A 27,345-nucleotide genomic window follows, 5' to 3' on the forward strand; every position below is an offset into this window, starting at 1 on the left:
AATAGTTCCTCCTTTCTTTCCCCTTTGTGTTGCGCCTCCTGCTTGCCTCACCTCTGCGACGTCGGGGTCAAGTGTCGGAAAATGATTTAGTGATGAGGCACCATGACTGTCTCGGGAAAGGTCAGGCAAAATTAAGATATAGTGATAAGAAAGAAATTGCCGTGGTCATTCAGGCTGAGGAAAATGCGTGTAATAATAATAATAATAATAATAATAATAATAATAATAATAATAATAATAATAATAATAATAATAATAATAATAATAATAATAATAATAATAATAATAATAATAATAATAATAATAATAATGATAATAATAATATATGGTTTATTCGAATTGCAGTACATACATAATGAAAATACACATGGGGGGGGGGATGGCGGGGAGGCTTAAGATTAGTTTGCTAGCCTAATGATTTATGGTTGGCACCGTGGTGGGGATCGCACTGTGGTGGTATCGGTCCTTGCGTGGTGCCCTCAAGCGCATGATCTTGTGATGTCTTGTGGCACGGACTGGGCGAGATGTGTCTGGGGGAGCAGGTGACGTAGACGTGGATGACGCAGCAGCCCCTCTCCAGTTTCTCCAAGGCCTACTGGTGCTGAACGGACAGCTTGGGCAGACTAAGGGTGGTCAGGGCGTCGTCGTGGTTGGTGTAAGCAGGGCCGAGGATGACCCTGCACAACCTCTCTTACACAGTCTAGCTGTCGCTGTTGAGTGGAGCTGAGAGAGGAGGACCACGCTGCATGGGGAAGCAGACATGAGGTAGGGAAGAATGAAAGTGAGGTATTTCACTCGTCTGCCGGACTCCCCCGGGAATTGAGTCTACAAAGTACTTAGAGTCTGTAGACCGCTGACCTCACTGTAGCGGTGGCATGCTCCTTCCAGGTCAGCTGGTCGTCCACCGTGACACCAAGAAGCCTTGCCGACCGGACCACTTGGAGGCGATAAATGCGCACTGAGATCTAGAGGGAAGGCACTGCAGCTGAGGAGGTTAACACGTGCATCATCACAGTCTTCCTGTGGTTGATTGTCATTCTGTTCTCCTCGGTCCAAAACCTGTAGCTGCTCCAGCCTTGCTTGGAGTGCTGAGTAGTCCGGGTTTCTATTGTAGATCGGAACCCCCACTGTGCAGTCCTCCACGTACTTCCAGTGATGAGGTATGTGTGTGTGTGTGTAATTCACTGTTTGATCTGCTGCAGTCTCTGACGAGACAGCCAGACGTTACCCTACGGAACGAGCTCAGAGCTCATTATTTCCGATCTTCGGATAGGTCTGAGACCAGGCACACACCACACACCGGGACAACAAGGTCACAACTCCTCGATTTACATCCCGTACCTACTCACTGCTAGGTGAACAGGGGCTACACGTGAAAGGAGACACACCCAAATATCTCCACCCGGCCGGGGAATCGAACCCCGGTCCTCTGGCTTGTGAAGCCAGCGCTCTAACCACTGAGCTACCGGGCCGTGTGTGTGTGTGTGTGTGTGTGTGTGTGTGTTTTATTTAATCTACGCATGATAGATAGATGGGTAATTCTCTCTCTCTCTCTCTCTCTCTCTCTCTCTCTCTCTCTCTCTCTCTCTCTCTCTCTCTCTCTCTCTCTCTCTCTCTTCTCATGATGTCCTGTTAGGCTGACAACAAAGTACCCCAATGTCCTGTTATACTCTCTGCGTAAAGTCTCCTCATGTCCTAAGTCTGAAGTCTCCTGCCCTTTTAGTCTCTGTATGAAGTCCACTCTTGTCCTGACAACCTCATCCTCGAGAGATCTGGCGGGAAAGATTTCTTTGCAGGGGAAACGCGGAGCAGAGGAATTGCTAAGGGCGTGCTGTTCGATTCTTAACGATGACTGTACTTACACAATCATCCTTCCGTGGACATTGTACAGACTAAAGAATATGTGTCCATTCAGATATGTAACGTTACATCACTGTGTGGTATCATGTTTCTAGGTTCCATAAGTATACAAAGAGGATTCTAAGAGAAAACATAAGGATAATAGCTTTGATTTATTTCTGGATTCAATCAGTTTTTTTTTTTTTTTCGTTTTGGACAAAAATATGAAATTTATGAATTTTTATATGGAGAGAAACGAAGGATCTGACACATGCACACGCACGCACGCACGCACGCACACACACACACACACACACACACACACACACACACACACACACACACACACACACACACACACACACACACACACACACACAGACGGAGAAAGTAGTACTGATATGATCAAGGAAAGTTTAAGCCAATATTAAACACTTTAACATTAGGACACGTCTAGCTGTCTCTTTCATTTGCCATAACCAAAACCTTCAAAACCACCATAGCCGCCTCCAAAGCCACCATGGAAGCCTGGCTTAGGTTCAGCCTCGGCGCTCCTCTTGCCGCGGTATCCTCCGTAGCCGCCGAAGCCGCCAAATCCACCTCCAAAGCCGCCACCGAAGCCGCCATGGCCGAAACCGCCTCCGAACCCTGGCTCAGGGTCAGCCTCGGCGCTCCTCTTGCCGCGGTATCCTCCGTAGCCGCCGAAGCCGCCAAAGCCGCCGCCAAAGCCGCCACTGAAACCGCCATGGCCAAAGCCGCCACGGAAGCCTGGCTCAGGATCAGCCTCGGCGCTTCTTTTGCCGCGGTATCCTCCGTAGCCCCCGAAGCCGCCGATGCCGCCACCAAAGCCGCCGCCGAAGCCGCCATGGCCAAAGCCGCCTCGGAACCCTGGCTCAGGGTCAGCCTCGGCGCTCCTCTTGCCGCGGTATCCTCCGTAGCCGCCGAAGCCGCCAAAGCCGCCGCCAAAGCCGCCATGGCCAAAGCCGCCGCGGAAGCCTGGCTCAGCCTCCGGCTGGGGCATGGCACTAGCCACGGAAACAAGGACGGCCACGAGGGCGGCGACGAGAACCTGCAACCGCCAGATTAGATTAAGGGAGTGTTAGCGAGGAGAGTAGAGTCTGGTGTGTGTTGCGTGGCGATAGTGTTGTGTGGTGTGATAGATTGTGTCTGATGTGTGAGGCGTGGTCTGTGTTGAGAGTGCCTTGTGTGCGTGTTTACAATGGTTGGAGAAGGAGTGGGTTGTGTGCAGGAGGGGTGTTCCTGTGGCAGGCGCGGCAGGACTCACCCAGGTCTTCATGGCGAGCTGTTGAAGGGGAGCATGACGCCGTCAGCGGCCACCGCCCTATATACCCCACAGCCGCCTCGCCCGAAGGCCGCGACCACGAGGCCCTCGATGACTCGTTTTGACGGTCACAAGTCAAACAATGACTCGCGTGCCCAACACTCCGCGACTGACTATAAAAGCCGCCGCCGGTGGTGAGCTGCACCAGTTCCCGGCACTCAGACATCCGCCATGACCCTCCGCGTGAGTCCCGCTGCTTGCCTGTTCCGCACTGCTATTATATGCATTACTACACTCACTGTAAAGATACCAACACCTGTCACCATTGCTCACTAACTTTGTAGTGTTCATTGTAACACTGTCCCTATCACCATTGCCATCACAACCATAGCCATCACAAGCAATGATTCACTCTATATATTGACATTGTCCTCACCACTACGTATAGCACAGTATGTTTCTGTAACACTCTGTTGACTACCACCATCAGCACCACACGATACACTCACACACACACACACACACACACACACACACACACACACACACACACACACATGACTTCTAATCTCATCGTTAACACGCACACAAGGCACTCTCAACACAGCCCACGCCTCACACACCACAGACACAATCCACCACACCACACAACACCATCGCCACGCAACACACACCAGACTCTGCTCTTCTCGTTAACAGTTCCTAACTCCAGTATGGCGGTTGCAGGTTTTCGTCGCCGCCCTCGTGGCCATCCTTGTTTCCGTGGCTAGTGCCATGCCCCAGCCGGAGGCTGAGCCAGGCTTCCGCGGCGGCTTTGGCCACGGCGGATTCGGCGGCGGCTTTGGTGGAGGCTTCGGCGGTTACGGAGGATATCGCGGCAAGAGAAGCGCCGAGGCTGACCCTGAGCCAGGCTTCCGCGGCGGCTTTGGCCACGGCGGTTTTGGTCATGGTGGCTTCGGTGGCTTCGGCGGCTTCGGAGGATACCGCGGCAAGAGAAGCGCCGAGGCTGATCCTGAGCCAGGCTTCCACGGCGGCTTTGGCCACGGCGGTTTTGGTCATGGTGGCTTCGGTGGCTTCGGCGGCTTCGGAGGATACCGCGGCAAGAGGAGCGCCGAAGCTGACCCTGAGCCAGGGTTCCGCGGCGGCTTTGGCCATGGCGGCTGCTGTGGTGGCTTTGGTGGCGGTTTTGGAAGCGGCTTTGGTGGTTACCGCGGCAAGAGAAGTGCTGACCCTGAGCCAAGTTTCCGCGGCGGCTTTGGTGGTTTCCATGGAGGCTTTGGCGGGTATGGCGGAGGGTTTGGCAGCTTTGGTTACGGCAAGTGAAGGGAATTGTCCCGCGACAGTTGAAACTGACGTGTTTAGCTGTTAATGACGAAATAAACTGTACCCAGAACAACTGAGTTTTATCTTCACATTTTGTCATGATATTTCCGGTGCAGGTGTTGTTTGAGACAAATGGAGTGTAATATCCGTTGTGAGTGCACGTAGCGAAGACTTGCTACAGACTGACCCCTCGTCCCGTCTGGCCCGGATGATGACACCGTATACAGTTTTCCTTGTTACCAAAACAAAATGATGCAATGGATTGTCCTTTCCCACAAAACCTGGCGCTGTGCGAGTATATTAGGCTACAAGTTTCAAACTTAAGCACTAACATTTTTCACAAAATAATAGATCTTTAGTATGTGTATGTAAACACGTGTCACTGCATCATGATACAGTTTTCCTGTTCTAACAAAAGTGACATGTCATCCTTTAATCATAGCAACTATCCTTGGCTAGAGCTGCCTCTGATGTGTATCCTTAGCCAACTTTATGCTATTCTCTTTCACACCTCCCCTACCCGTCCTTCTTCTCTACCCCGCTGCTTCTCGTTATTCCATCATCCCCCTCATCTCTCTCTCTCTCTCTCTCTCTCTCTCTCTCTCTCTCTCTCTCTCTCTCTCTCTCTCTCTCTCTTCTTTATTTCACGTCCCATTCTCCTTTCCTTCCTTCCTCCTTCCATCTCTCTTTTCCTTCATCCCTCCATAATTTGTCAAGGATGATTCTATATTAGGAAAACATCACAGGTCATGTAGTGTGTGTGTGTGTGTGTGTGTGTGTGTGTGTGTGTGTGTGTGTGTGTGTGTGTGTGTGTGTGTGTGTGTAACAGTCACCTTACAGGGTGTCAGGCATACACTATCACAGCTGTGACTGTTTCCGACGGGACAGGGGCACATCCAAAGGAATAGGAACAGTTACATAAACACTTTAGAGTAGACAGTATAGCTTTTTTTATTACGGTAATGTAGTACAGGAACACGATCGCGTCCATCATGCAAACCAGCCGAGGAACATGGTACTCCCATCACCGCAGGACAATGGTGGCTAGTCACGCTCGTCTGCCTCGTTTTCTTCCTCCTATTCATTCTACTCCTTCTCTTGAAATTCTAATTAGTTCCTTCAGAAGCACATCTCACCTTACACAGTCTACCTATGACTTCACCAGTGTCTATGTATTACTTAGCTCACTATATATTGAATAAAGATTGTAGTTGTGTGGAAAACACAGCCATGCTAGCATATCACTCCTCACTCAGCACAGTATATCCTCACAACATTTATGTTCTTCACTCCATAACGTTCCAATTCTTCATCCAAGCGACTTGTCATGGCGGCTCCATCATACTTTCACAGACCAAATTCACAGAAACAGGACGAAAGTTTTCGTCATCTCTTACACCACAAGCTCACGGGTGACTAGCCTTTTCTGGTGTCACTGCCTCAGCCTGGCTCGGTGACGTTATGCGGGGAACCACTGGCATCTCCCTCCACGGACGGCTTTTTCTTGCGTCTACATGTTGTCTTCTTTCTCCTAGTACTAATATATCTACTTAAAGTGATAAGAATACGTGTTCGTATTATTGTTCTTGTACTACATAATGCATTGTTCAGACAGTTTTGATTTTACTTAAGTTGTCATTACGTTCCGCTTTTAGAGATTACTCCAGTCAAGTTATCAGCATCTAAACAAAGAAAATTCCATATATTGACATTTACAATTATCCTGCTGCCAGATGGAAACATACAGTAATTTATATTGTTAATATTCTTACAATTGTCAACTAAATTCACATCTATATATCTCTATTTATCATTTCAATTATTTGCAAATGTTTGCATAATCGCAAAAAGACAGCTCTTTGAAAGCATTTATATGGGATTTCGCTTCCCCCTAATCTCTTCTCGTTCATCTTTAAAGTATTATTTTCATACTCTTGCTCATGCGACCTCAGAGAACGTTTTCATTCTTCCAAGAGATAACTGGAGAAGGAAAAAGACACAACGCTATGTAAGGTCAAGACTCAACGTGCTCATCCTGTCCCCAAAATGTTTAGTTGGACCTCAGGAAATATTAGCATCACGTTTCGCATGTGGTCATACAAGTGAAGTGGCAATAGTGATGGAAGGGGAGGAGGGGCATGAGTTCTTAGGACAGGCGACCCCAGAGTAATCAGTAGCGTGTCAGCATGTGGGTTGGGAAGTTTGGTCTCGTGGCGTGGGTGTGCGTGGCGACGTGGTGGTGTGTCTCCGCTGAAGGTAAAGTGATACAAAAGATCGCATCCTGAAATACCTCCAATACATTCAAAGGCTCTAGTTAATGTGATATGAGTTTATTAATATTTCTAGAATTTCAGTGCCAGATTGACGAGAATTCTAGATTATTAATAGGAAAAACTCTGAAGGACCCTGTGATTCATCTCTGTTGTCTTTGAAAATAGTGATGAGAAAGCAAAGTGTTTCAGAATGCAGATCAAATATGCAAAAACACCAGGCGATATAAAGATGTATATATAAATGCCTAATTACAGAGATGCAGGGTCTCGCTGTGTGCATATCCATCACGTCATTTTAGTTCATTTTGAATACGAAATAGTGAAGTGATATAAACTTAAGAAATAATGTGGAAATACGAGTCGAGATAAAAGTGAATGCTACGTTTCACTGTATTCACTTTATTTTAGTTCATTTTCATCAATACTCAAAGATCCTCAGCACTTCAAATTTCCCGCAGTGTTGCGAGGCGATGGACTGCCGGGGGAAGACTGCCTGATGGGGGGCGGTGTGGTGGGTTACTGCGAGGAGGTAAGGGCGTGTCTAGGCGACGGAGGAGTGGTGGAGAGGAATGGGCGCGTGCAGCTGTGTCAACCCCACGGCAATGATACGAGTATCTACGTGTGCTGCAGGAAGCCTCGTCTGGTTGCTAAAGAATGTACGAAATAGTGTGTGTGTGTGTGTGTGTGTGTGTGTGTGTGTGTGTGTGTGTGTGTGTGATGGTTTGTTTATCAGTATGAGCGAACCAGGAAGTGCAGTCCACCCGTTGGCCAATCAATATGTCAATATGTGAGTGAGTAAGTCAGCTGATATAACAATGATATTAATACAAGTTAAAATAGTCCACTGAAATTAACCCCTTCAGTACCATGACGTGTTTCCATATTCATTCTGCTTACTATTTGGTGACTTTATACAGCTTCAGAAACTCATGTGGAAGATTAAAATAGTAAAGACTCTTCCCCATTAACCTTCTGACCTCCATAAACCCTCCTAATGTCAATAAAACGTTCTAATCATGCACAAATTTCAAGATAAAAATGTGTCCCAGTACTAAAGGGATTAAAAACACAATGGGTAGATATAAGCGTAAAACACGTTGTTGTATACCATTGGTGACCTACAAAAGCAAGTAAAAGACATAAAAAGACTAATAAAAACCACAAAAACACAACTAAAACATACCTGAAATGAAAACGAACTACAGAAAACGAAAGTACAAAAGTACATTTTTTTACCATGAATTTTGGGTGTGATTAGACGTTTTTATTTACATTAGGAAAGATTTATGGAGGTCAGGAAATTAATGGCCACAGTCTTCACTATTGCAATCTCCACATGAGTTTCTAAAGCTGTATAAAACCAAGTAGTAACCGAAATGAATAAAAAAAAAACGTGTCATGTTACTGAAGGGGTCAAAATCATCAATCACTCCTTTCCTTCCTTCACTCACTATTCTTAAACCGCAGTCCTCACATGCACCAACTTCCTACTAGCGCTCCCTCGTGCATCTGCCCCTTGTCCATTGCAGTGTGCGAGGCCTGGGCAGGGTATTGGCGGGACGAGAACGGCAATTGTGCTACGGAAACTCCACTGATTTTCGGAGGCCAGGAGGCAAATATTGGAGAGTTCCCTAACGCGGTATGTGTGGTTTGGAGTAGTAGTAGTAGTAGTAGTAGTAGTAGTAGTAGTAGTAGTAGTAGTAGTAGTAGTAGTAGTAGTAGTAGCAGCAGTAATGATAGTAACAACAACAATAATAATAATAATAATAATAATAATAATAATAATAATAATAATAATAATAATAATAATATTAATGATAATATATAATAATAATAATGAATAATAACAATAATAATAATAATGATAATAATAATAATAATAATAATAATAATGATAATGATAATAATAATAATAATAATAATAATAATAATAATAATAATAATGATAATAACAATAATGATAATAATAACAATAATGATAATAATAATAACAATAATAGTAGTAGTAGTAGTAGTAGTAGTAGTAGTAGTAGTAGTAGTAGTAGTAGTAGTAGTAGTAGTACCTTCACTCATTATACAAGCAGTTTTTCAATTTTCATATGCAAAATATATTCTTAATTTACTGACTTGCTTCTTGACGTCACTTTCTTTCATCCGGCTCGTGAATGCAGGTTCTGATCGGCTCCAAGTACAAGAATGAAGGAATTAGGTACGACTGCGGTGGCTCTCTCATCTCCCCCTACCACGTCCTCACCGCTGCCCACTGTGTCTTCGTCTACTCGTAAGTACTAAGAGGTTATCAAAAGTTTGTCTCTGTGTGGTAATAAACGGAAAGGTTCATAGGATAATATAAAGTTTGATATTAATCCTGAGTATTTGATATTATCTTTCTCTTCACTTTTTTCCTCTCCTACTTCCCTTTTTTCCTTTTAAATTCAATCACCATCATTTAACATAATTCTGTTGCCTATAGATCAAACCATAACGCAAACATCACATCCACCCCCACCTTCGTTATCTTCCCATCACTCTACCAGCCATCACCTTTCAATCTCTTCTCCCCCACTATTACCTTCCCATCACACTATCCATCTCTCATCTCTATCTTTCATTTTTTTTCAGTTCCGACATTACATACTGGGCTAAGTTTGGGGAACACGATACTTCCCACGACGCAACCTCTGACCTAACACCGGTGCTTCGAGGTCACATCCCATCTTCCCTATACCGAGCCGCGGAGCTTCAAGAACAAGCCTTGAACTCCACGACCAATACCACGAATGATGACCCGACTTCGACTTCGCCTAGCCCTGAAATGGCCTTGGTGGAGCAGATGATTGAGGTGGAGTTTAAGGAGGTTCATCCAGATTATCCACGTCTGTACAACTACCACGACATTGCTGTGGTTAGACTGAAGACCCCGGTAAGTGTTGAAGTGTTGGGATAGGAAGGATGGAGAGAGACTGACATAGGAGTTTGTATAGAAGGAATAGAAGGACGGTGGGCTGAGGAACGTAAGAAAGTAAAAGAAATTGAAATGAAGATGTTCGAAATAATGAAGTGAGATGTAATGTGGATGTAAAAGAGACATGAATGTGGAGGAAATAAATGCGAGGGATGTTAAAATTTATTGAAGGGAATGGTAATAAAGGCTGTAAAAGAGACAGGAAAGAGAAGGAGATGGAATGTGGACAGTCAAGCACAAGAGCACACTATTAAAAAGAAAAGTAGGAGGAGAATAAGCATAGAAGGAAAATAATGTAGGAAAAGTAACAGAAATAGATAAAAATATGATAAAAGTGTATAAGTGAAAACAAAATACCTTTCAAACTATACCGTGTCTGAAATACGCATTTATAGATTATTTAACAAACATATACCTATACCAATCATACCATTATATTAGCTACTACTACTACTACTACTACTACTACTACTACTACTACTACTACTACTACTACTACTACTACTACTACTACTACTACTACTACTACTACTACTACTACAGGTTAAGTTTACAAGGCGTGTCCTGCCAGCCTGCCTGCCCCTCGACCCAACAGAGGACCACCAAAACAAGCGCCTGACTGTCGTTGGGTGGGGCTACACGTCCTCAGGTGAGTCGTCTTCCTCCTACAACACCTGCTCAGGAAAGGAGAAATCGAGGTATAACTTTTTGTGTCCGTATTCAAAAACGCCTTCTCTTCTCACTACGACGATTTTCTAAGGGCACAGAGACAACTAGACGGGTTTTCAAGACAGTTTCTCTTTTTAATACACTAGAAATCTTCCCAATCTTATCCCTAGAACTATAAAAATACTCTTAAGATAGTTTCTACTTTTAATAAACTAGAAATCTTGTCAATCTATCACCAGAACAATAAAAATACTCTTAAAAACACGAGAATCTTCAACTGGAGCCTTTGGAAAGCAGTGATGGTGAAAGAGCAAAGCGTTTTAGAATATGGCCCTTGGAGAGATAAGGGGAGGTAACAGGGAATTTGGAAAGGCAGTACGATTTGAATCAAGACGAAAAAGAAAGGGAGAGGGACAACAACAACAACAACAACAACAACAATAACGACAACAACAACAATAACGACAACAACAACAACAATAACAATAACAACAATAACAACAACAATAACGATAATAATAACAAACAACCCCTTCCCTCCCTCAGGCATGCAGGAAATGTCGTCCACGCTGCAGAAGGTGGAGATCCCAGTGGTGGACCTCCTCACCTGCTCTACCCAGGTGGCGAACCCCTACTCCATCCCCATGGGCATCACCAAGGACATGCTGTGTGCGGGGGAGCTGGGGAAGGACTCGTGTCAGGTTAGTTGTGGTGGTGGTGGTGATGGGGGGTGGGAGGGTGCTGGTAGTGGTGGTGGTGGTAATAGTAGTAATAGCTAGTGGTAATAGTAGTATGTAGTAGTGGTGGCATTGGTGATAGTAGTATTAACAGTGGTAGTGGTGGTGGTGGTGGTGGTAGTAGGAATAGTAGTAATAGTAGTAGAAGCAACAATAATAATAGTAGTGGTGGTAGTAGTGGTGACAGATTACACACACACACACACACACACACACACACATCGGTGATGTGTGTGTCTATGAACTCTGAGCTCGCTCCGTAATGGGGAAGACTGGCTGGGTGACCAGCAGACGACCGAGGTGAATTACACACACACACACACACGCGCGCGCGCGCGCCACATTCACCAAACCTTCACCACACCTGCACACATTTTGTAAGTGCCTAAAGACACTCCATATATTACAAAATTAATAATGTTTATAATAATATTTATAATTATCGCATATCACAGAATTGAAGGGAATGCTACACTAAATATTTTCCTGTTCTGACGCTTAGTGGGGGTAGGCACAGCAATTACATAACCACTCGTTCTTTGAAGTTTATTGTATTTAGTAATGAACAGCTAATCTTCCAGGTCTTGTGATGGCGTCAGTTAAATACAAATAATCATATCATAGGGCTGATTCGCTGTCTTTTTTTTTTCCGATGGAAGGAAAGACACAGACATGCAGACACATTGGTTATGCTTTTTTTTTATTGTTGTTACATTAAGAAGAAACAAGCGTAGAGTAACAAGCCATAGCCTAGTTAAGACATTTCTGATCAAAATGTCATACTAAGGTTAATGCCTGAGTTAACAGTGAGGAACCAGCAGGATTCACATTACTTAATATCTAACCATACCATTATCATTAGTATGAATTAGTATATAGGACAAGTCGTACTACCTACCTATGCAGTAGTATCAATACCAACCTGATGGCAAACTTTCTTTATAAGTAATATGCTCGTAAATAAGGCGGTGCTACCCACCCACCCACTCCCAGATCCCACTCCCAGCACTCAGTCTTTCGTGACGGCAGGAGGTGTGCGAGTTAGCAGCTACTACCACACTTAAAAGCCTCCGGTTGATTTGACACTGGATTATAAGAGTGTCTTTTACGATTCTAGTGACATATTAACAAGATTTCTACACTCAAACGTCTCTGATTGAATTGACTCATACGGAAATTCACGAGTGTTTTTAAGGTTCTGGTGACAATAACAAGACTGTGTTGGTGTTTCCACGTCTCCAATTTATCTTATTACTGGACTAAGCCACGAAACCGAATCACAGAAGCAGGACTACGTTATCAAAGTGAGTGTTTATTTAAGGCGAGCCAGCCAAGGGATAACTCAGGATAAATCATCAAATGCCTTCCGTGCTATCTTTAAATGTTTTTACGTGAGGTAGAGAGGAGGTCCGCCCGACAACAGACCCCGCCGACATCTTAGATCTCTCACTTATCAGCCATTTCGAGTCTTATCTCTCAGTATTATAGACTTGTCTTGCCATAAACATGTAGTCACATTACTAAGCTTTCATATCAGTTACTGAGATACACCTGTCAGCGGCATGTTTAAGTTTGGTGAAGGTTTAAGTACAATGGAGGGTCGACCCCTCCACTTCCCCGCTGCCATCTTGGATACTCGTACGCCTACCCCAGCCCGCCCAGAATCTAGGATTATTTTCTTTAATTCCTGGACAGTTTATTTGGGGTGAATAGTAGTGTTTGATGCTTTCTATAAGTATTTCGTTGTGTTCAAAGTGCTTTCAGTGCGTGTCTGGGGCGCAGCATGCTGTTATTGGTGTTGTTTTTGTGTTAGATAAGGTTGTTTTTTGGCGCCAAAATTTCAGGACCATTTTGGGAAACTTTTTGTTAGAGGCAGTATCAAGATGTTATTGTTTAAAAAATACTTGATATGTTTTTAAGTGTTTCGCTTTCCTGGTCAGTGGAATTAGTGGAGAGTAGAATTCTTTTCTAACGATGCTAATGTTCCAATAATAGTTTTGTTGGTACCCTGTGAATTATTTATTTCTGGCTCTAACTTTCTCAAAAGTGTTGGAAAAGACTCTTCATATTCTTTAAGTGTGTTTCGTTCCTTTGAAGGGAGAACGGGTGGACTTAATTTTTTTTAAAGATGGGTCAAGGTTCCAACATTTTTTTTATAGTTCTTTTAAAAGATCTTCAATATTACCGGGGTTTGGAATCTCTTTATATTTTTGGTACTAGTTAAAATATATGCCAAGTCAGAATATGTAAAGCATTCGGGTCTGGCGGCGTTTTTTCGAGAGGTCATTTTCAAAATGATTTACATGACGTATATAAGCCCACCAAGCTAGGCCAGGGCTGTGACGTCATCAGACCACCGGGCCAGGCCGTGACGTCATCGGTCCACCGGGCTGGGCCGTAACGCCACTAAGGCGGGAGTCTCCCACAGATGTTTTCCCTTCTTGGTGCTCTTCGTCCATATCGAACATGATTTACCGTGTTATATCGAGTGTGTGTGTGTGTGTGTTGTTCGAGCTTGCGTGTTGCCTTATTTTTCGTTTTATTAATGGTTATATTGTGTGTGTGTGTGTGTGTTGTACGTTGTTATTTATGGTTTTATTAATGGTTATAGTGTGTGTGTGTGTGTGTGTGTGTGTGTGTGTGTGTGTGTGTGTGTGTGTGTGTGTGTGTGTGTGTGTGTGCGTGCGCTGCTGAGGGGGAGACAAAGGTAGGCGCTGGCTCCATCACTCATGACTACAGTCTACCCTGGCTCGTCCCTCACTCTGAAACACTTCCCCAGCGCCTCCACTACTTTCAAAAGACTACGACTACGACAACATAAACAATCTTTCAATGTTTTGGCCTAGTGATTCGTGATACACACAGTACTGCCTTCTGTATTAATGAAAAAAATCTGCTAATATATACATAAAAATACTACCTACGCCACTGAGTATGAGGAGGAGGATGAAACGGAGTATACACAGTTTCTCTCTCTCTCTCTCTCTCTCTCTCTCTCTCTCTCTCTCTCTCTCTCTCTCTCTCTCTCTCTCTCTCTCTCGTGTCATCTAACACATCTCATATCTCTCTTCCCCAGGGTGATAGCGGCGGGCCCTTGATGGAGCAGGTACCAGTGGGTGGCGCCTCCTGCGAGCACACTGTTGTGGGTGTGGTGAGCTTCGGGGTGGGCTTGAAACACTCTCGCTGCGGACGCCTGGGTGTGTATGCGCGGGTCTCTTCCTACCTGGACTGGATAACTGGTATTATTGCCCCCAACAGCACAGGACAGGGCGCCTACCACACCACCACCACCACCACTACATCCACTAACTCTTCCACCACCAACGTCACTACCACCACAACCACCGCAGCTACCACCACTGCCAGGGTGACCGCTACTACCGAGTCAGTCCCGGAGTTGTTATAGTTGGTGTTCGAGAGGATGACGCGAGGCCTGTGATACAATAACTCCCATTCTTTTGACTTTCAACTGCAATTCTAGTATGCCTTTTTTTTATATAGTTTTTTTTCCCCTTGGCAGTTCTCCCTCTTACATAAAAAAAAGTAAACATTGACATTTTGCACTGGTTCAAACGTGTCTAGCTGTGGTGACCTCAATATCAGCTCAAACGCATATCAAGCTCAATCAAATGTTTAAATGCTAAGTGTATCATCAACTACGGGTGTGTATAAGGTGTTGTTCGCATGTTTGTGTGTATATACTAAGAGAAAAGAGTATTTAGGTAATTTCCTTTTGTTTTACACTTGTTTCAGTATTAAACCAATCACTAAGGTAGCTACGAGCAGCATTGGTTTCCTACTGAAAATACGATTTCCCAGAAATCAACCTGTTTCGGATATTCTACGAAGGAGATATGGACACTTGTTTCGTGTTGTACTTTCTTGCTTGGTCGTATTGAGTGTCTTGAGTTGACAGTCAGTTCGTTAAGGCATGAATGACTTACTGTGGAAATTAATTGTTCCTGATAGATATTGTTACCAGTACAAACTTGCGACAAAAAAAAATAACAGAAGAATAGTCCCATATATAAGCATACAAACATTCGCTGATAAAGTTTTCCCTCTTAGTGATTCGTAATGAAAATAAGAAAAAAAAAAAATGACATTACTCAACATTTAAATAATTGAGACACTCCTTTAAAGCTTACATTTTCTATAGATTCCCCACACATCCATTTTCTCTTCGCTTACCAAGGTACAAGCATTAGCTAAGGCAGATAGTAAGAAGTTCCTTGTTGAGTGTCATTTCAGTGCAATTTCCTGTGAAGATATGATTAAAGATTAGAGACAAATTGGCAACAGAAAGAAGAAACATATTTTGATGCTAGGAAGAAAGCAGGAAACCACACGTACAAGGAGGAAAACAACTAGTGGTTTGCTTCCGTGTCTGTTTGAGTTTCTACTTACACCAGAGTTTTTTTACGTGTTTGATGACTACCTGGTGACTGTTTTTTACTGCCTTCTTCGTCATTGACTTAACCCCTTCAGTACTGGAACGCATTTTTACCTTGAGTTTTGGGTGTGATTAGACAATTTTATTTACATTAGGAAGGTTCTGAAGATGAGAAGATTAATGGCCAGTCTTCACTATTTTAAGCCTGTCAGTACTGCAATGCATTTTTACCTTGAGTTTGGGTAGGATTAGACGATTTTATTTATATTAGGAAGAATCTATGAAGATCAAGATTAATGGCCAGAGTCTTCACTATTTTAATCCCAACACAAGTTTCTGAAGCTGTATAAAATCACCAAATAGTAAATAGAATAAAATTATGAAAACATGTGCCGATACTGAAGAGGTTAAACGTGTCATTAGAGGGAAGGTGTTCATTAAGTCACGCTCATTGGGAGAGTATAAAAACTTTATTTTGCAGCTTTAGCCATTCAGCAAATTTCTGGTCCTATTTTAATTTGATTCTATTCCATTTATTCTTCCGGAGATTTAAGCAGTGACGAATTTATTACAATGTATTCTTTTCACTGTCGTTGTAAAGATCTAGACAGTGTATTAGATTATATTCACTTCCACTGCCGTTGTAAATATCAGCAGAAATTCGCTGTTTGGTCACATGAGTCTTTTCTCCACCAGGGCGAGACACCAGGGCACTGTTGAGATGTAAAGGCAGGAAGATTTTTATATTTCTTTAATTAAAATTATATACACATATCAATGTAAACGCAAATACACAAATACAATACAGCACAAACATTTTTAAACCCCTAAGAGAGAGAGAGAGAGAGAGAGAGAAAATTACCCAACTATGAAAAATTATATGGAAGACATAATCTCTGCATAAAAATATTTCGCATGGAATGTGCATATCAGTGTTTTACTTCCTCTGACCACGCAATGCAATTCAGATTTTGTAAGCTTTTAATCCTGTCTTGTTCTGCTGGATATTGTCTAGAAACCAGCAAGAGGAACATACACACTTCAATACGTACACAATACATTTACGCAAGTTTTATGTTTACACGCAGTATTCATTTCGTCACCTTCCTCTACACCAATAAATAAGTTAAGTATATAAATAGATTCATTATCACGTGGAGGCGGACCTGGCTGTGTGTGGGAACGTCGATGACTTCTCGTTTGCAAGGGACCTCGCGGCAGAACTCCTTACGTTGTACAGATGACGGGGCGGTAGTTTCCTCGATGCCACGGGGCTTGTCCTGCTGGCTGGGGGCGACTGGTTTCGTGACACCGCTGGGGATATTCTGTCACCAAAAGCTGGTTGGTTTCCGGTGATCCCCGAGCGTGTCCTGTCCACGGGGGGAGGATGATTTCTTGTTACCACTGGGGATTTCCTGTCTACTGGGGATGAGTGACCTCTTGTCAACACTGGGGATGAGTGGCCTCTTGTTAACACTGGTGGGGGATGTTTTCTTGTTGACACTGAAGGTTTCCTATCAATTGGGGGTGAATGGTTTCTTGTCACTGGGGACGTTCTGTCAGTAGGTGAATGGCTCCTTGTTATACCTCTGTGATTTGCGTCAGTGGAAGACCGACTATTTGTTTCCACGGACGGTTTTTTGTCAGTGTGGGACTGACTTCTTGTTACTACAGAGTATGTAACGTCAGATGGGGACTGCCTGCTTCTTGTTACTCCTGGGGGTGGGTATATAGAATCAGCTGGAGGAGAGCGGCTTCTCGTTGCCACAGGGGATACAGGGTCAGCTGGGGGAGAGCGGCTCCTTGTTACCATCGGGGATATAGCGTTGCTGACTTGCTCCTGGTTCCTTATGACCTGCGGGGCTGTCCTGGCGGAGGAAGGTTTTGCTGTCGGCCTTCTCTGCACGAGGGAGATGAAGGAGGGTTTGGACTCTTCATCGTCCTGGATCTTGGGTGTGCCAGGCTGGAGGGGCCGCCGAAGTATAATCTTGCCTCGTGAACGAAGTCGCGGGAACCTTCGAATGACTAGAGGTGGAAGGTCCTTTCTCTTGAAGTATCTCGTAACTCCACCATCGTTTTCCTCCATTTCGTCCTCTTCCTCACCACCCTCATCATCGTCCTCCTCTTCTTCGTCCTCCTCCTCATCTTCATCATCTTCCTCAGATTCCTCGCTACTGCTGCTGCTGTCTTCGTATTCGTCGCCTAAGTTCTGCACGTGCTGGGAAAGGAGACTCACGAACCTGTCACTCTCGGGGGCGTCAAGGTCACTCACGAAGCCCTTTAGTGTGTCAGTGAGGCTCCTGGGCTGAAGATCTTCCATCCTCGTCAGATCTGGGATGAAGGAAGACGGTATTTTGATGTGTCCTATTAGCTTCTCATCGTCTTCATTCTCCGTGATGAATGGAAGGAAGAGAACCATTTCGTCGTCGTCCTCTTCGTCGCTATCGTCTTCTTCGTATCCCTCATCCTTATCGTGTTCGTGGGTCAGGGCGGTGGTTGGAAGGGGCTTGCGTGGGTGGCCTCTCAGGACGATGAATAGTGGGTGATGTGGGACTCTGGGCCTCTCGTCACTGTCCTCGTCACTGTCCTCGTCACTGTCCTCGTCACTGTCCTCTTCATCATCGTCATCTTCATCATCATCATCATCATCATCATCATCTTCTTCTTCTTCTTCTTCTTCTTCTTCTTCTTCTTCTCTTCCTCCTCCTCCTCTTCTCCTCCTCCTCCTCCTCCTCCTCCTCCTCCTCCTCTTCCTTCTCACCCTCTTCCTCCTCCTCACCCTCCTCTTCCTCCTCCTCACCCTCTTCCTTCTCCTCACCCTCTTCCTCCTCCTCACCCTCTTCTTCCTCCTCCTCACCCTCTTCCTTCTCCTCACCCTCTTCCTCCTCCTCACCTTCTTCTTCCTCCTGACCCTCTACCTCCTCCTCACCTTCTTCTTCCTCCTCACCCTCTTCCTCCTCCTCACCCTCTTCCTTTTCCGCCTCCTCATCACCCTCCTCCTCCTCCTCCTCCTCCTCCTCCTCCTCCTCCTCCTCTCTCAGTCCCTCGCCCCTGGTCTCCTTGACGCCAGGGAGTTTGAAGAAGTCCAGGAATCGAACATTGGGTCGCTCAGTTGGTCTTGAGCGCGATGGTCCAGATAAAGTAGTGGGCTCTTCCTCCTCCTCTTCCTTTTCCTCCTCCTCTTCCTTCTCCTCCTCCTCCTTCTCCTTTTCACCTTCTTCCTTTTCCTCCTCTTCTTCTTCTTCTTCCTTTTCCTCTTCTTCTTCTTCTTCTTTTTCTTCTTCTTCTTCTTCTTCTTCTTCTTCTTCTTTCCTTCTTCCTTTTCTTCTTTTTCTTTTCCTTCTTCCTCTTCTTCTTCTTCTTCTTCTTCTTCTTCTTCTTCTTCTTCTTCTTCTTCTTCTTCTTCTTCTTCTTCTTCTTCTTCTTCTTCTTCTTCTTCTTCTTCCTCGTCATCATCATCATCATCGTCGTCGTCGTCCTCGTCTTCCTCGTCGTCATCTTCATCTTCTTCCGAAGAATCTTCTTCAGAAGAGTCCTCCTCTGAAGAAGAATCTTCTTCCTCTTCCTCATCACTATCTTCATCATCATCATCCTCGTCTTCCTCTTCTTCCTCGTCCTCGTCTTCCCCCTCCTCCTCCTCCTCCTCCTCCTCTCCCTCCTCTTCTTCTTTTTCCTCATCATCTTCACCAATATCTTCTTGATCTTCCATTTTCTTTTCTTCTTCCTCCTCATCCTTCCCTCGCAGGCCATCCACCATCTTCTTCCTCTGCACGGGTATCTTGAAGAAGTCAAGCAAGGAAAGCCTGTGATCCTCTTCCTCCTCCTCCTCTTCATCATCGTTTTCTTCCATTTCTTCGAGTTTACCATCCTCTTCCTCCCTCTCTTTAATACCTCCCGTAGGGTCCCACACTCCTGACGCGGGAGGCTTGTAAGAGTAGCCGGAAAATAGACTTCCTTCCTTCTTCTTCCCTTCTTCATCTGATCCCCGTCTGCCGAAGAAGTTGAAGAGGAGGTCATCTTCTTCTGAGGATGACGAGCCTTCTTCTGAGGAGGAGTCTTCGTCTGAGTCCTCTTCCTCATCAGAGTCTTCTTCGTCCTCATCATCGTCTTCCTCCTCTTCTTCATCATCATCTTCTTCTTCCTCATCTTCTTCATTGTCTTCATTATCACCTTCTTCTTCCTCCTCTTCTTCTCCTACCTCATCTTCATCCTTTTCTTCTTCCTCTCCTTCATTATCCTCCTCTTCTCCTTCATCTTCCTCATCTTCGCCTTCCTCTTGTTCACCTTCTTCCTCTTCATCCTCTTCGTCACCTTTACCATCACCCTTTTCTTCTTCCTCTCCTTCATTATCCTCCTCCTCTTCTCCTTCACCTTCCTCATCTTCTCCTTCCTCTTGTTCACCTTCATCATTCTCTTCGTCTTTACCATCACCCTCTTCTTCTCCTTCCTCTTCCTCTTCTTCTTCCTCGTCACCACCTTCTTCTTCTTGTTCCTCCTCGTCGTTCTCTCCTCCCTCACTCTCCTCCTCCTTGGCTCTGACTGAAGGCATTGGCATCTTGAAGAGGTCCAGTAAAGAGAGACTAGGGCGGTCAATCTTCCCTGAACCTTCAATTTCTTCCCCGTGGCTCTCCTCCTCCTCCTCCTCCTCTTCTTCTTCTTCTTCTTCTTCTTCTTCCTCTTTCTCTCCTCCTCCTCCTCCTCCTCTTCCTCCTCCTCTTCCTCCTCCTCCTCCTCCTCCTCCTCTTCTTCTTCTGATTCTTCTTCTTCCGAGTCCTCCTCCGATGATGAATCTTCCTCTGAGGATGACGAAGAATCTTCCTCTTCGTCTTCATCTTCATCTTCCTCTTCTTCATCTTCGTCCTCTTCTTCCTCCTCTTCATCTTCGTTTTCGTCCTCATCTTCACCTTCGTCGTCCTTTCCTTTCTCGCTATCCTCCTCATCCTCCTCGTCTTCCTCTTCCTCCCCTTCTTCTTCCTCCCTTTCCTCCTCTTTTACACTTTCCTTCCCCTTCCTCCTCTGCGTTGGTATCCTAAAGAAGTCTAACAACGATAATTCATGGCCCTCTTCTTCTTCTTCCTCCTCTTCCTCTTCCCCTTCCTCGCCCTCTTCATCGCCTACGTGGTCCTTAAAGTCTTTAGTGGGTATAGGATTCCACGCCCCAGAAGCAGGAGGGCGATAGGAGTAGCCAGTGAAGAGGACTCCTTTGTCATCCTCCTCAGAAGATGATGAGCCTTCTTCTGAAGAGTCCTCGTCTGATTCCTCTTCTTCGTCTGATTCTTCGTCTTCGTCTTCTTCGTCTTCTTCTTCCTCTTCTTCGTCTTCGCCTTCTTCGTCTTCGCCTTCTTCTTTTTCTTCGTCTTCTTCTTCGTCTTCTCCTTCTTCTTTTTCTTCGTCTTCTTCTTCTTCTTTTTCCTCGTCTTCTTCTTCGTCTTCTCCTTCTTCTTTTTCCTCGTCTTCTTCTTCGTCTTCTCCTTCTTCTCCTTCTTTGCCTTCATCTTCTTCCCCTTCTTCTTCTTCTTCATCTTGCCTTCTTCTTCTTCTTCTTCTTCTTCACCTTCTTTCTCTTCTTTTTCTTCACCTTCGCCTTCTTCTTCGTCTTCTCCTTCTTCTCCTTCCTTGCCTTCTTCTTCTTCCCCCTCTCCTTCTTCATCTCCGCCTTCTTCTTCTTCGCCCTCATCTCCTTCTTTGCCTTCTTCTTCCCCTTCTTCTTCATCTCCGCCTTCTTCTTCGCCTTCTTCTTCTTCGCCTTCTTCTCCTTCTTGCCTTCTTCTTCCCCTTCTTCTTCATTTTCTTCTTTCTCTTCTTTTTCTTCACCATCTTCACCTTCTCCCTCTTCTTCGTCCCCTTCCTCTCCTTCTCTCTTTCCTTCCTCTTCTTCTTCCTCTTCATCTCTTTCACCTTCTTTGTCTTCTTCTTCTTCCCCTTCTCCTTTTTCGCCTTCTTCGTCTTCTTCACCTTCTTTGCCTTCTTCTTCCTCTTCTTTCTCTTCTTCTCCCTCTTCTTCTTCACCTTCTTCCTCTCCTTCGCCTTTCTCACCATCTACTTCCTCTTCCTTTCCTCCTTCTCCACCTTCTTCGCCCTCTTCTTCCTCTTCTTCTCCTCCTTCACCTTCTCCTTCCTCTTCTTCGTCTTCCTCTCCTCCTTTCCCTTCTTCGTCTTCTTCCTCATCTCCTTCACCTTCGCCTTCTTCTTCCTCTTCCTCTCCTCCATCTGCTTCAGTCTCTTCCTCTTCCTCCTTTTCCTCTTCTTCGTCATCCTTTCCTTCTCTATCCTCCTCTCCTTCCTCCTCCTCCTTGTTCTCCCAATTTTCCTCATCATCATCCTCTTCTTCCATCTCCTCTTCCTCTTGATCTTCTCTCTCACCATCTTCGCCGCCTGCGGGAGAGAATCCTTTTTGTCCTCGTGTTTCTGTAGGATTCCACGCCCCAGAGGCAGGAGGGCGGTAGGAATAGCCAGGAAACACGAGTCCTTCCTCTTCCTCTTCCTCCTCCTCTTCCTCTTCCTCTTCTTTCTTCTCTTGTGACCGCCGCCTGCCGAAGTAACGTTGGAACAAGTCGACTTCCTCTGAAGATGATGAGTCTTCTTCTTCTTCGCTTTCTTCTTCGTCTTCTTCAGCAGCCTGTTGTTGTTTGCGTTTTCTGTTGAAGAACCACGCAAAAGGATCGTTCTCTTCTTCTTCTTCTTCTTCTTCTGAAGATGAATCGTCCTCGTCTGACTCGTCTTCTTCTTCTGATTCTTCGTCTTCGTCTTCATCTTCATCTTCCTCTTCTTCACCCTCCTCTTCATCCTCCCCTCCTCCTCCTCCTCCTCCTCCTCCTCCTCCTCCTCCTCTTCATCATCATCATCATCACCATCATTCTTCTTCGAGTCTTCCTCTGAGGACGAATCTTCTTCTGATGAGGAATCTTCTGAAGAATCTTCCTCCTCTTCGTCTTCGTCATCTTCATCTTCTTCATCATCTTCCTCCTCTTCATCATCTTCTTCTTCGTCATCTTCCTCCTCCTCCTCCTCCTCCTCCTCCTCCTCCTCCTCCTCCTCCTCCTCCTCCTCCTCCTCTTCATCATCTTCCTCTTCACCATCTTCTTCTTGATCTTCCTCGTCTTCATTCCCTTCATCTTCTTCCTCTTCTTCTCCCTCCTCCTCTTCCTCTTCCTTCCCTTCTTCTTCCTCATCCTTCTTATCTTCCTCCGGCTTACTCTTCCTTGTTGGTATCTTGAAGAAGTCCAGCAAGGAGAAACCTATATCCTCCTCTTCCTCTTCCTCTTCCTCCTCTCCCTCTTCCTCCTCCTCTCCTTCTCCCTCCTCCTCTTCAACTTTATTCTCATCTTTTTCCTCTTGATCATTTTCTTCGTCTTCGTTTTCTTCTCCATCTTCTTCCTCTTGCTCTTCTTCCTCTCCCTCTCCCTTTTCGTCTCCTTCCTCCTCTTCTCCTTCACCCTCTTCATCTCCTTCTTCTTCTTCTTCTTCTTCTTCTTCTTTCTCTTTATCTGCCTCGTTTTCGCCTTCTTCCTCTTCACCTTCCTTCTCTTCTCCTTCTTCCTCTTCCTCTTCTTCTCCTTCTCCTTCTCTTTCACCTTCTTCCTCTTCCTTTCCGTCTCCTCCCTCTTCTTCTTCCCCTTCTTCTTCTTCTCCCTCTTCCTCTTCCTTTTTGTCTCCTCCCTCTTCTTCCTCGCCTTCTTCTCCTTCTCCTTCTTCTTCTTCTTCTCCTCCTCCTCCTCCTCCTTCTTCTTCTTCTTCCTCTTCTTCTTCTCCTCCTTCTTCCTCTTCTATTCCGTCTCCTCCTCTTCTTCTTCCCCTTCTTCTCCTTCTCCCTCTTCCTCTTCCTTTCCATCTCCTCCCTCTTCCTCTTCCTCTTCTCCTTCTTTATCTTCCTCTTCTTCTTCTTCTCTATGTTTATGTCCCTTTCCTTCCCAGTTTTCTTTCTCGTCCTCCTCTTTCTTCCTCTTTCTTATGTAATTTCCCTCTCCAATTTTCCTCTTTGCCCTCCTCTTCTTTTTCTTCGCCCTCCTCTTCCTCCTCTTCTTCTTCCTTGTCTCCTTCCTTTTTGTCTCCTTCTTCCTCTTCTTCTCCTCCTTCCTCCTCTTCTTCCTCTTGTTCACCTTCCTCCTTTTCTCCATCCTTTTCTTCTCCTCCCTCCTCTTCTTCTTCCTCTTGTTCACCCTCTTCCTTTTCTCCTTCTTTTTCTTCTCTTCCCTCCTCTTCTTCCTCTTGTTCACCTTGTTCCTCTCCCTCTTCCTTTTCGTCTTCTTTTTCTTCTTCATCTCTTCCCTCCTTTTCTTCTCCTCCCTCCTCTTCCTCCTCTCCCTCCCCTTCTTCTCCTCCCTCCTCTTCTTCCTCTTGTTCACCTTTTCCCTCCTCCTCTTCCTTTTCATCTCCTTGCTCTTGTTCTTCCTCTTCCTTTTCATCTCCTTGCTCCTCTTCTTCCTCTTCGTTCTCCTCTCCTCCTTCCTCACCTTCCTCTTGTTCTTCTTCCTTTCCATCTTCATCTTCCTCTTGTTCTTCCTCTTCTTTTCCGTCTTCCTCCTCTTCCCCTTCCTCCTGTTCTCCCTCCTCGTTATCTTCCTCTTCCTCTTCCTTTTCGTCTACTCCTTTTCTATCTTCTTCTTGCTCTTCCTCTTCTTTTCCATCTCCTTCTTCCTCACCGTCTTGTTCTTCTTCTTCTTTTTCGTCTTCTTCCTCATCCTCTTCTTCCTCTTCGTTCTCCTTTTCACCATCTTCCTCCTCCTCACCCTCACCTTCACCTGCTTCTTCCTCCTCCTCTTCCTCCTCTTCTACACCTCCCTTATCTGCCTCCTCCTCCTCCTCCTCCTCCTTCTCTCCTTCCTTCTGGTCAGTGCCAAGGAAGATACTCCACCGGTTTGAGGAAGGAACGTTGAGGAAAGTGTGTAAGGAAGGCCTCTGTCTCTCTCTGTCTCTCCTCCTACTGCTGGGGACTGAGATACTAGACTCCTCTTCTTCCTCTTCTTCTCCCTCCTCTTCCTCTTCTTCTTTCTCTTTTTCGTCCTCACTTTCTTCCTCTTCCTCATCTCCCTCCTTTTCCTCGTCTTCTTCTTCTACTTCTTCTTCCTCTTCTTCTTTTTCCATCTTTTTAGTCTCTTCGTCGTTTTCTTCTTCCTTTTCCTTTCCTTCCTCCTCCTCCTCCTCCTCCTCCTCCTCCTCCTCCTCCTCCTCCTCCTCCTCCTCCTCCTCCTTTTCTTCTTCTTCTCCTCCCTTTCCTTCCTTATCCTCTTCTTCCTCCTCCTCGTCTGCCTCTGCATCCTTTTCATTATCATGATCTTCTTCTTCTTCTTCTTCTTCTTCTTCTTCTTCTTCTTCTTCTTCTTCTTCTTCTTCTTCTTCTTCGTCCTCATCTTCTTCTGCTCCATCTTCTTCCTCATCCTCTTCTGAATCTTCGTCCTCCTCCGAATCTTCCTCTGAAGAGGAGTCTTCTTCTGAAGAATCTTCCTCTTCGTCATCATCATCCTCATCATCTTCCTCTTCATTATCATCTTCACCTTCATCTTCATCTTCTTCATCTTCATCGTCTTCTTCTTCTTCTTCTTCTTCTCCCTCTCCTTCTTCTTCTTCATCTCCTTCCTCTTCCGAATCCTCCTCTTCTGAATCTTCTTCAGAAGAAGAATCTTCTTCTGAAGAGGAGTCTCCTGAAGTATCATCTTCCTCTTCGTCATCATCCTCCTCTTCACTGTCTTCTCCTTCCTCCTCCTCCTCTTCTTCCTCCTCCTCCTCCTCCTCCTCCTCCTCCTCCTCCTCCTCCTCCTCCTCCTCCTCCTCTTTCATTCCTTCATCTTCTCCTTCTCCATCTTGTTCCTCCTCGTCCTCAGACAGTGGGGAGCCCTCATCCGCTGACTCGTATCCCTCGTCCTTGTCTTCTCGAGTGCCGGGGCGTGCCAGGGAGGGGCGGCGGTGGCGGTAGCGGGGGAACACACTCACTCGCGGCTTTTCTTCCTGCTCTTCTTGTTTTTCCTTTTCCGCTCGCTGCCTTCCGAAGAAACGAGCGAGGAATTCATTTTTCTTTGAAGAGTCCTCCTCCTCCTCTTCCGCCTCCTCCTCCCCACCAGACTTTTGCTTTCTGGAGGGAGACCTGTTGAAGAACCACGAGAAGGGACTCTTTTCCTCTTTCTCTTCTTCCTCATTATCTTCCTCATCTTCCTCTTCTTTCTCAGCATCTTCATCTTCCTTATCTTCCTCTTTCTCTTCGTGCTCTTCCTCTTCATCTTCGTCTTGTTCTTCGTCCTCAGCCTCTTCCTCCTCTCCTCCGTCTTCCTCCTCAAACTTCCTGTCTTGTGTCCGTGAGCGTGTGCGAGACTTGTCATGGCCGGCGTCCTTCAGCCTGGTGCTTCCTGGCCGCTCCCTCTCCTGCGCAGGGAATTTGAAGACGCTGTGCAGAGGAAGCGTGAAGTCATCTTCCTCATCATCATTCTTGTTCTTCTTCGAGAACCCGAAGAAGGGGAAGGCGGGGGTGTACTCCTCCTCTTCGCTGTCTTCGTTCACCCCACGCCCTTCCTCATTCAGCACCTCGTACACAAACACAGGACGCGGCTCTTGACTTTGACTCTCTGAGGACTTGCTTTCGTCCTCGTCCTTCCTCAGCATCACCGGCAGCCTGTAGAAGTCCTCCTCACTCTCTGACTCTCCGCCAAACTTCGCCGCGTTCCTCAGGCTGTTGAAGGGAGAGCTGCTGAAGGCGGAGTTACTGAAGGGCGGCACTTTATCCACGTCCTCTTTGGAGAGGCCGCGGGGCTCGCCAAACAGCATGTGGAACACCTCGTTGTTGAAAGGGTGCACGTCGTTGTGGTCAGTGATCTCAAAATGCGAGAACGGGTCGAAGATTTCCAGCGAAGTCATCCAGAAGTGGCTTGGGTCCCCTGCGCCGCGCGTGCCGCTGCCCTCACCGCTGCCAGACCTGTCGGGAAAGGTCATTGGGAGTCACCGATCTTTTGTTGTAAGCCTCCTTGTGATCCTGTGCTGGTTCATTTATATGTGCTTGTATTGATATGTATATCAGCTGTACCTCACTACTTATATATCCTTTATATTTTCGTATTCCTCTGTCTGTCTGTTTATCAATCTAATCAATCTATCTGTGCATCTGTCTATCTATCTGTTAACCTAATATATTCACCTATTTCTTAATATTATTTAGTGCAACCTGTTGATGAATATGTGAGGCTTGTAAGATGGAAGTGGCTGGGACATGTATATAGAAGATATGGACTGGTGCGTGGTATATCAGAATGGGTGGCACCTGGAAGAAGAGGTAGAGGAAGGCCAAGGGAGACGTGGCTGAGGACAATGAAACAAGAAGTGGATGATGAATGTTAGGGACACCTTGAGGAGATAACTCAAGATAGAATGTGATGGCGAGAGTTCATTGAGGCCCTATGCATCCCCGAGGGTGCCACAGGCTATAATTGACTGATTAATTTATTTAGTTTACATTTAATTACATTTATATAGATTCGTCTTAGCTGCTTATATGTCAGTTTCAGTATTCATCCATCTATATCCATCTGTCTATCTATTAATTTGCCTATCTATTTGCCTTCCAATCTACCTACATATTTATACATATCTACCCATCTATAAATTGATTTATGTATGTATGTATGCATGTAAATATGTACTTGTGTATATGTCTGAATCCATCAAAGATAACATGTCCTTACCTTGACGCGTACGGTGAGTGATACCGGGACGCGGGCTGACGGGTTCCTTGTACACTCCTGTCCTCTTCCTCCTCTTCTTTGTCCTTCCTCGCCTCCTCATCACTGGAATCTGTCAGCCACCAAGGTTTCACAGTGGTAAGAACAGGTTTTTGGAAGAAGGACGGGACTTGGGTAGCTCTATGTGGAGTGGGTGTGGAG

The 27,345-nt window shown here is 45.5% G+C and overlaps 4 protein-coding genes across 5 annotated transcripts; 2 read left to right on the forward strand and 2 right to left on the reverse strand.

Moving 5' to 3' along the window:
* Positions 1-1,999: 1,999 nt before the first annotated feature.
* Positions 2,000-3,263, reverse strand: LOC123510300 (ctenidin-1-like). Its single transcript, XM_045265303.1, has 2 exons — positions 3,125-3,263; positions 2,000-2,908 (listed from the first exon to the last, which is right to left on the reverse strand). The coding sequence occupies exons 1-2, from the start codon at positions 3,134-3,136 to the stop codon at positions 2,306-2,308; spliced, it is 615 nt and encodes a 204-aa protein (XP_045121238.1). The 5' UTR covers positions 3,137-3,263; the 3' UTR covers positions 2,000-2,305.
* Positions 3,264-3,305: 42 nt separating this feature from the next.
* LOC123510299 (glycine-rich protein DOT1-like) lies at positions 3,306-4,514 on the forward strand. 2 transcript variants are annotated; one of them, XM_045265302.1, is made up of 2 exons: positions 3,306-3,364; positions 3,848-4,514. In XM_045265302.1, exons 1-2 carry the CDS (start codon positions 3,353-3,355, stop codon positions 4,442-4,444), a joined length of 609 nt encoding a protein of 202 aa, XP_045121237.1. In that variant the 5' UTR covers positions 3,306-3,352; the 3' UTR covers positions 4,445-4,514. The 2 variants fall into 2 exon arrangements, with proteins under 2 accessions (XP_045121237.1, XP_045121235.1); XM_045265300.1 differs by having other exon boundaries at positions 3,338-3,364; positions 3,821-4,514.
* A 2,111-nt stretch (positions 4,515-6,625) lies between these two features.
* Positions 6,626-15,134, forward strand: LOC123510221 (transmembrane protease serine 9-like). The gene is made up of 8 exons (XM_045265159.1): positions 6,626-6,700; positions 7,176-7,373; positions 8,247-8,356; positions 8,889-8,998; positions 9,340-9,640; positions 10,226-10,331; positions 10,898-11,052; positions 14,165-15,134. The coding sequence occupies exons 1-8, from the start codon at positions 6,631-6,633 to the stop codon at positions 14,492-14,494; spliced, it is 1,380 nt and encodes a 459-aa protein (XP_045121094.1). The 5' UTR covers positions 6,626-6,630; the 3' UTR covers positions 14,495-15,134.
* Positions 15,135-16,438: 1,304 nt separating this feature from the next.
* LOC123510222 (mucin-2-like) lies at positions 16,439-18,419 on the reverse strand. Its single transcript, XM_045265160.1, has 3 exons — positions 18,411-18,419; positions 18,375-18,380; positions 16,439-18,175 (listed from the first exon to the last, which is right to left on the reverse strand). Exon 3 carries the CDS (start codon positions 17,898-17,900, stop codon positions 16,632-16,634), a length of 1,269 nt encoding a protein of 422 aa, XP_045121095.1. The 5' UTR covers positions 17,901-18,175; positions 18,375-18,380; positions 18,411-18,419; the 3' UTR covers positions 16,439-16,631.
* Positions 18,420-27,345: the final 8,926 nt, after the last annotated feature.

The sequence above is a fragment of the Portunus trituberculatus genome, chromosome 28, assembly GCF_017591435.1.
Source record: "Portunus trituberculatus isolate SZX2019 chromosome 28, ASM1759143v1, whole genome shotgun sequence".
NCBI classification, from domain to species: Eukaryota; Metazoa; Arthropoda; class Malacostraca; order Decapoda; family Portunidae; genus Portunus; species Portunus trituberculatus.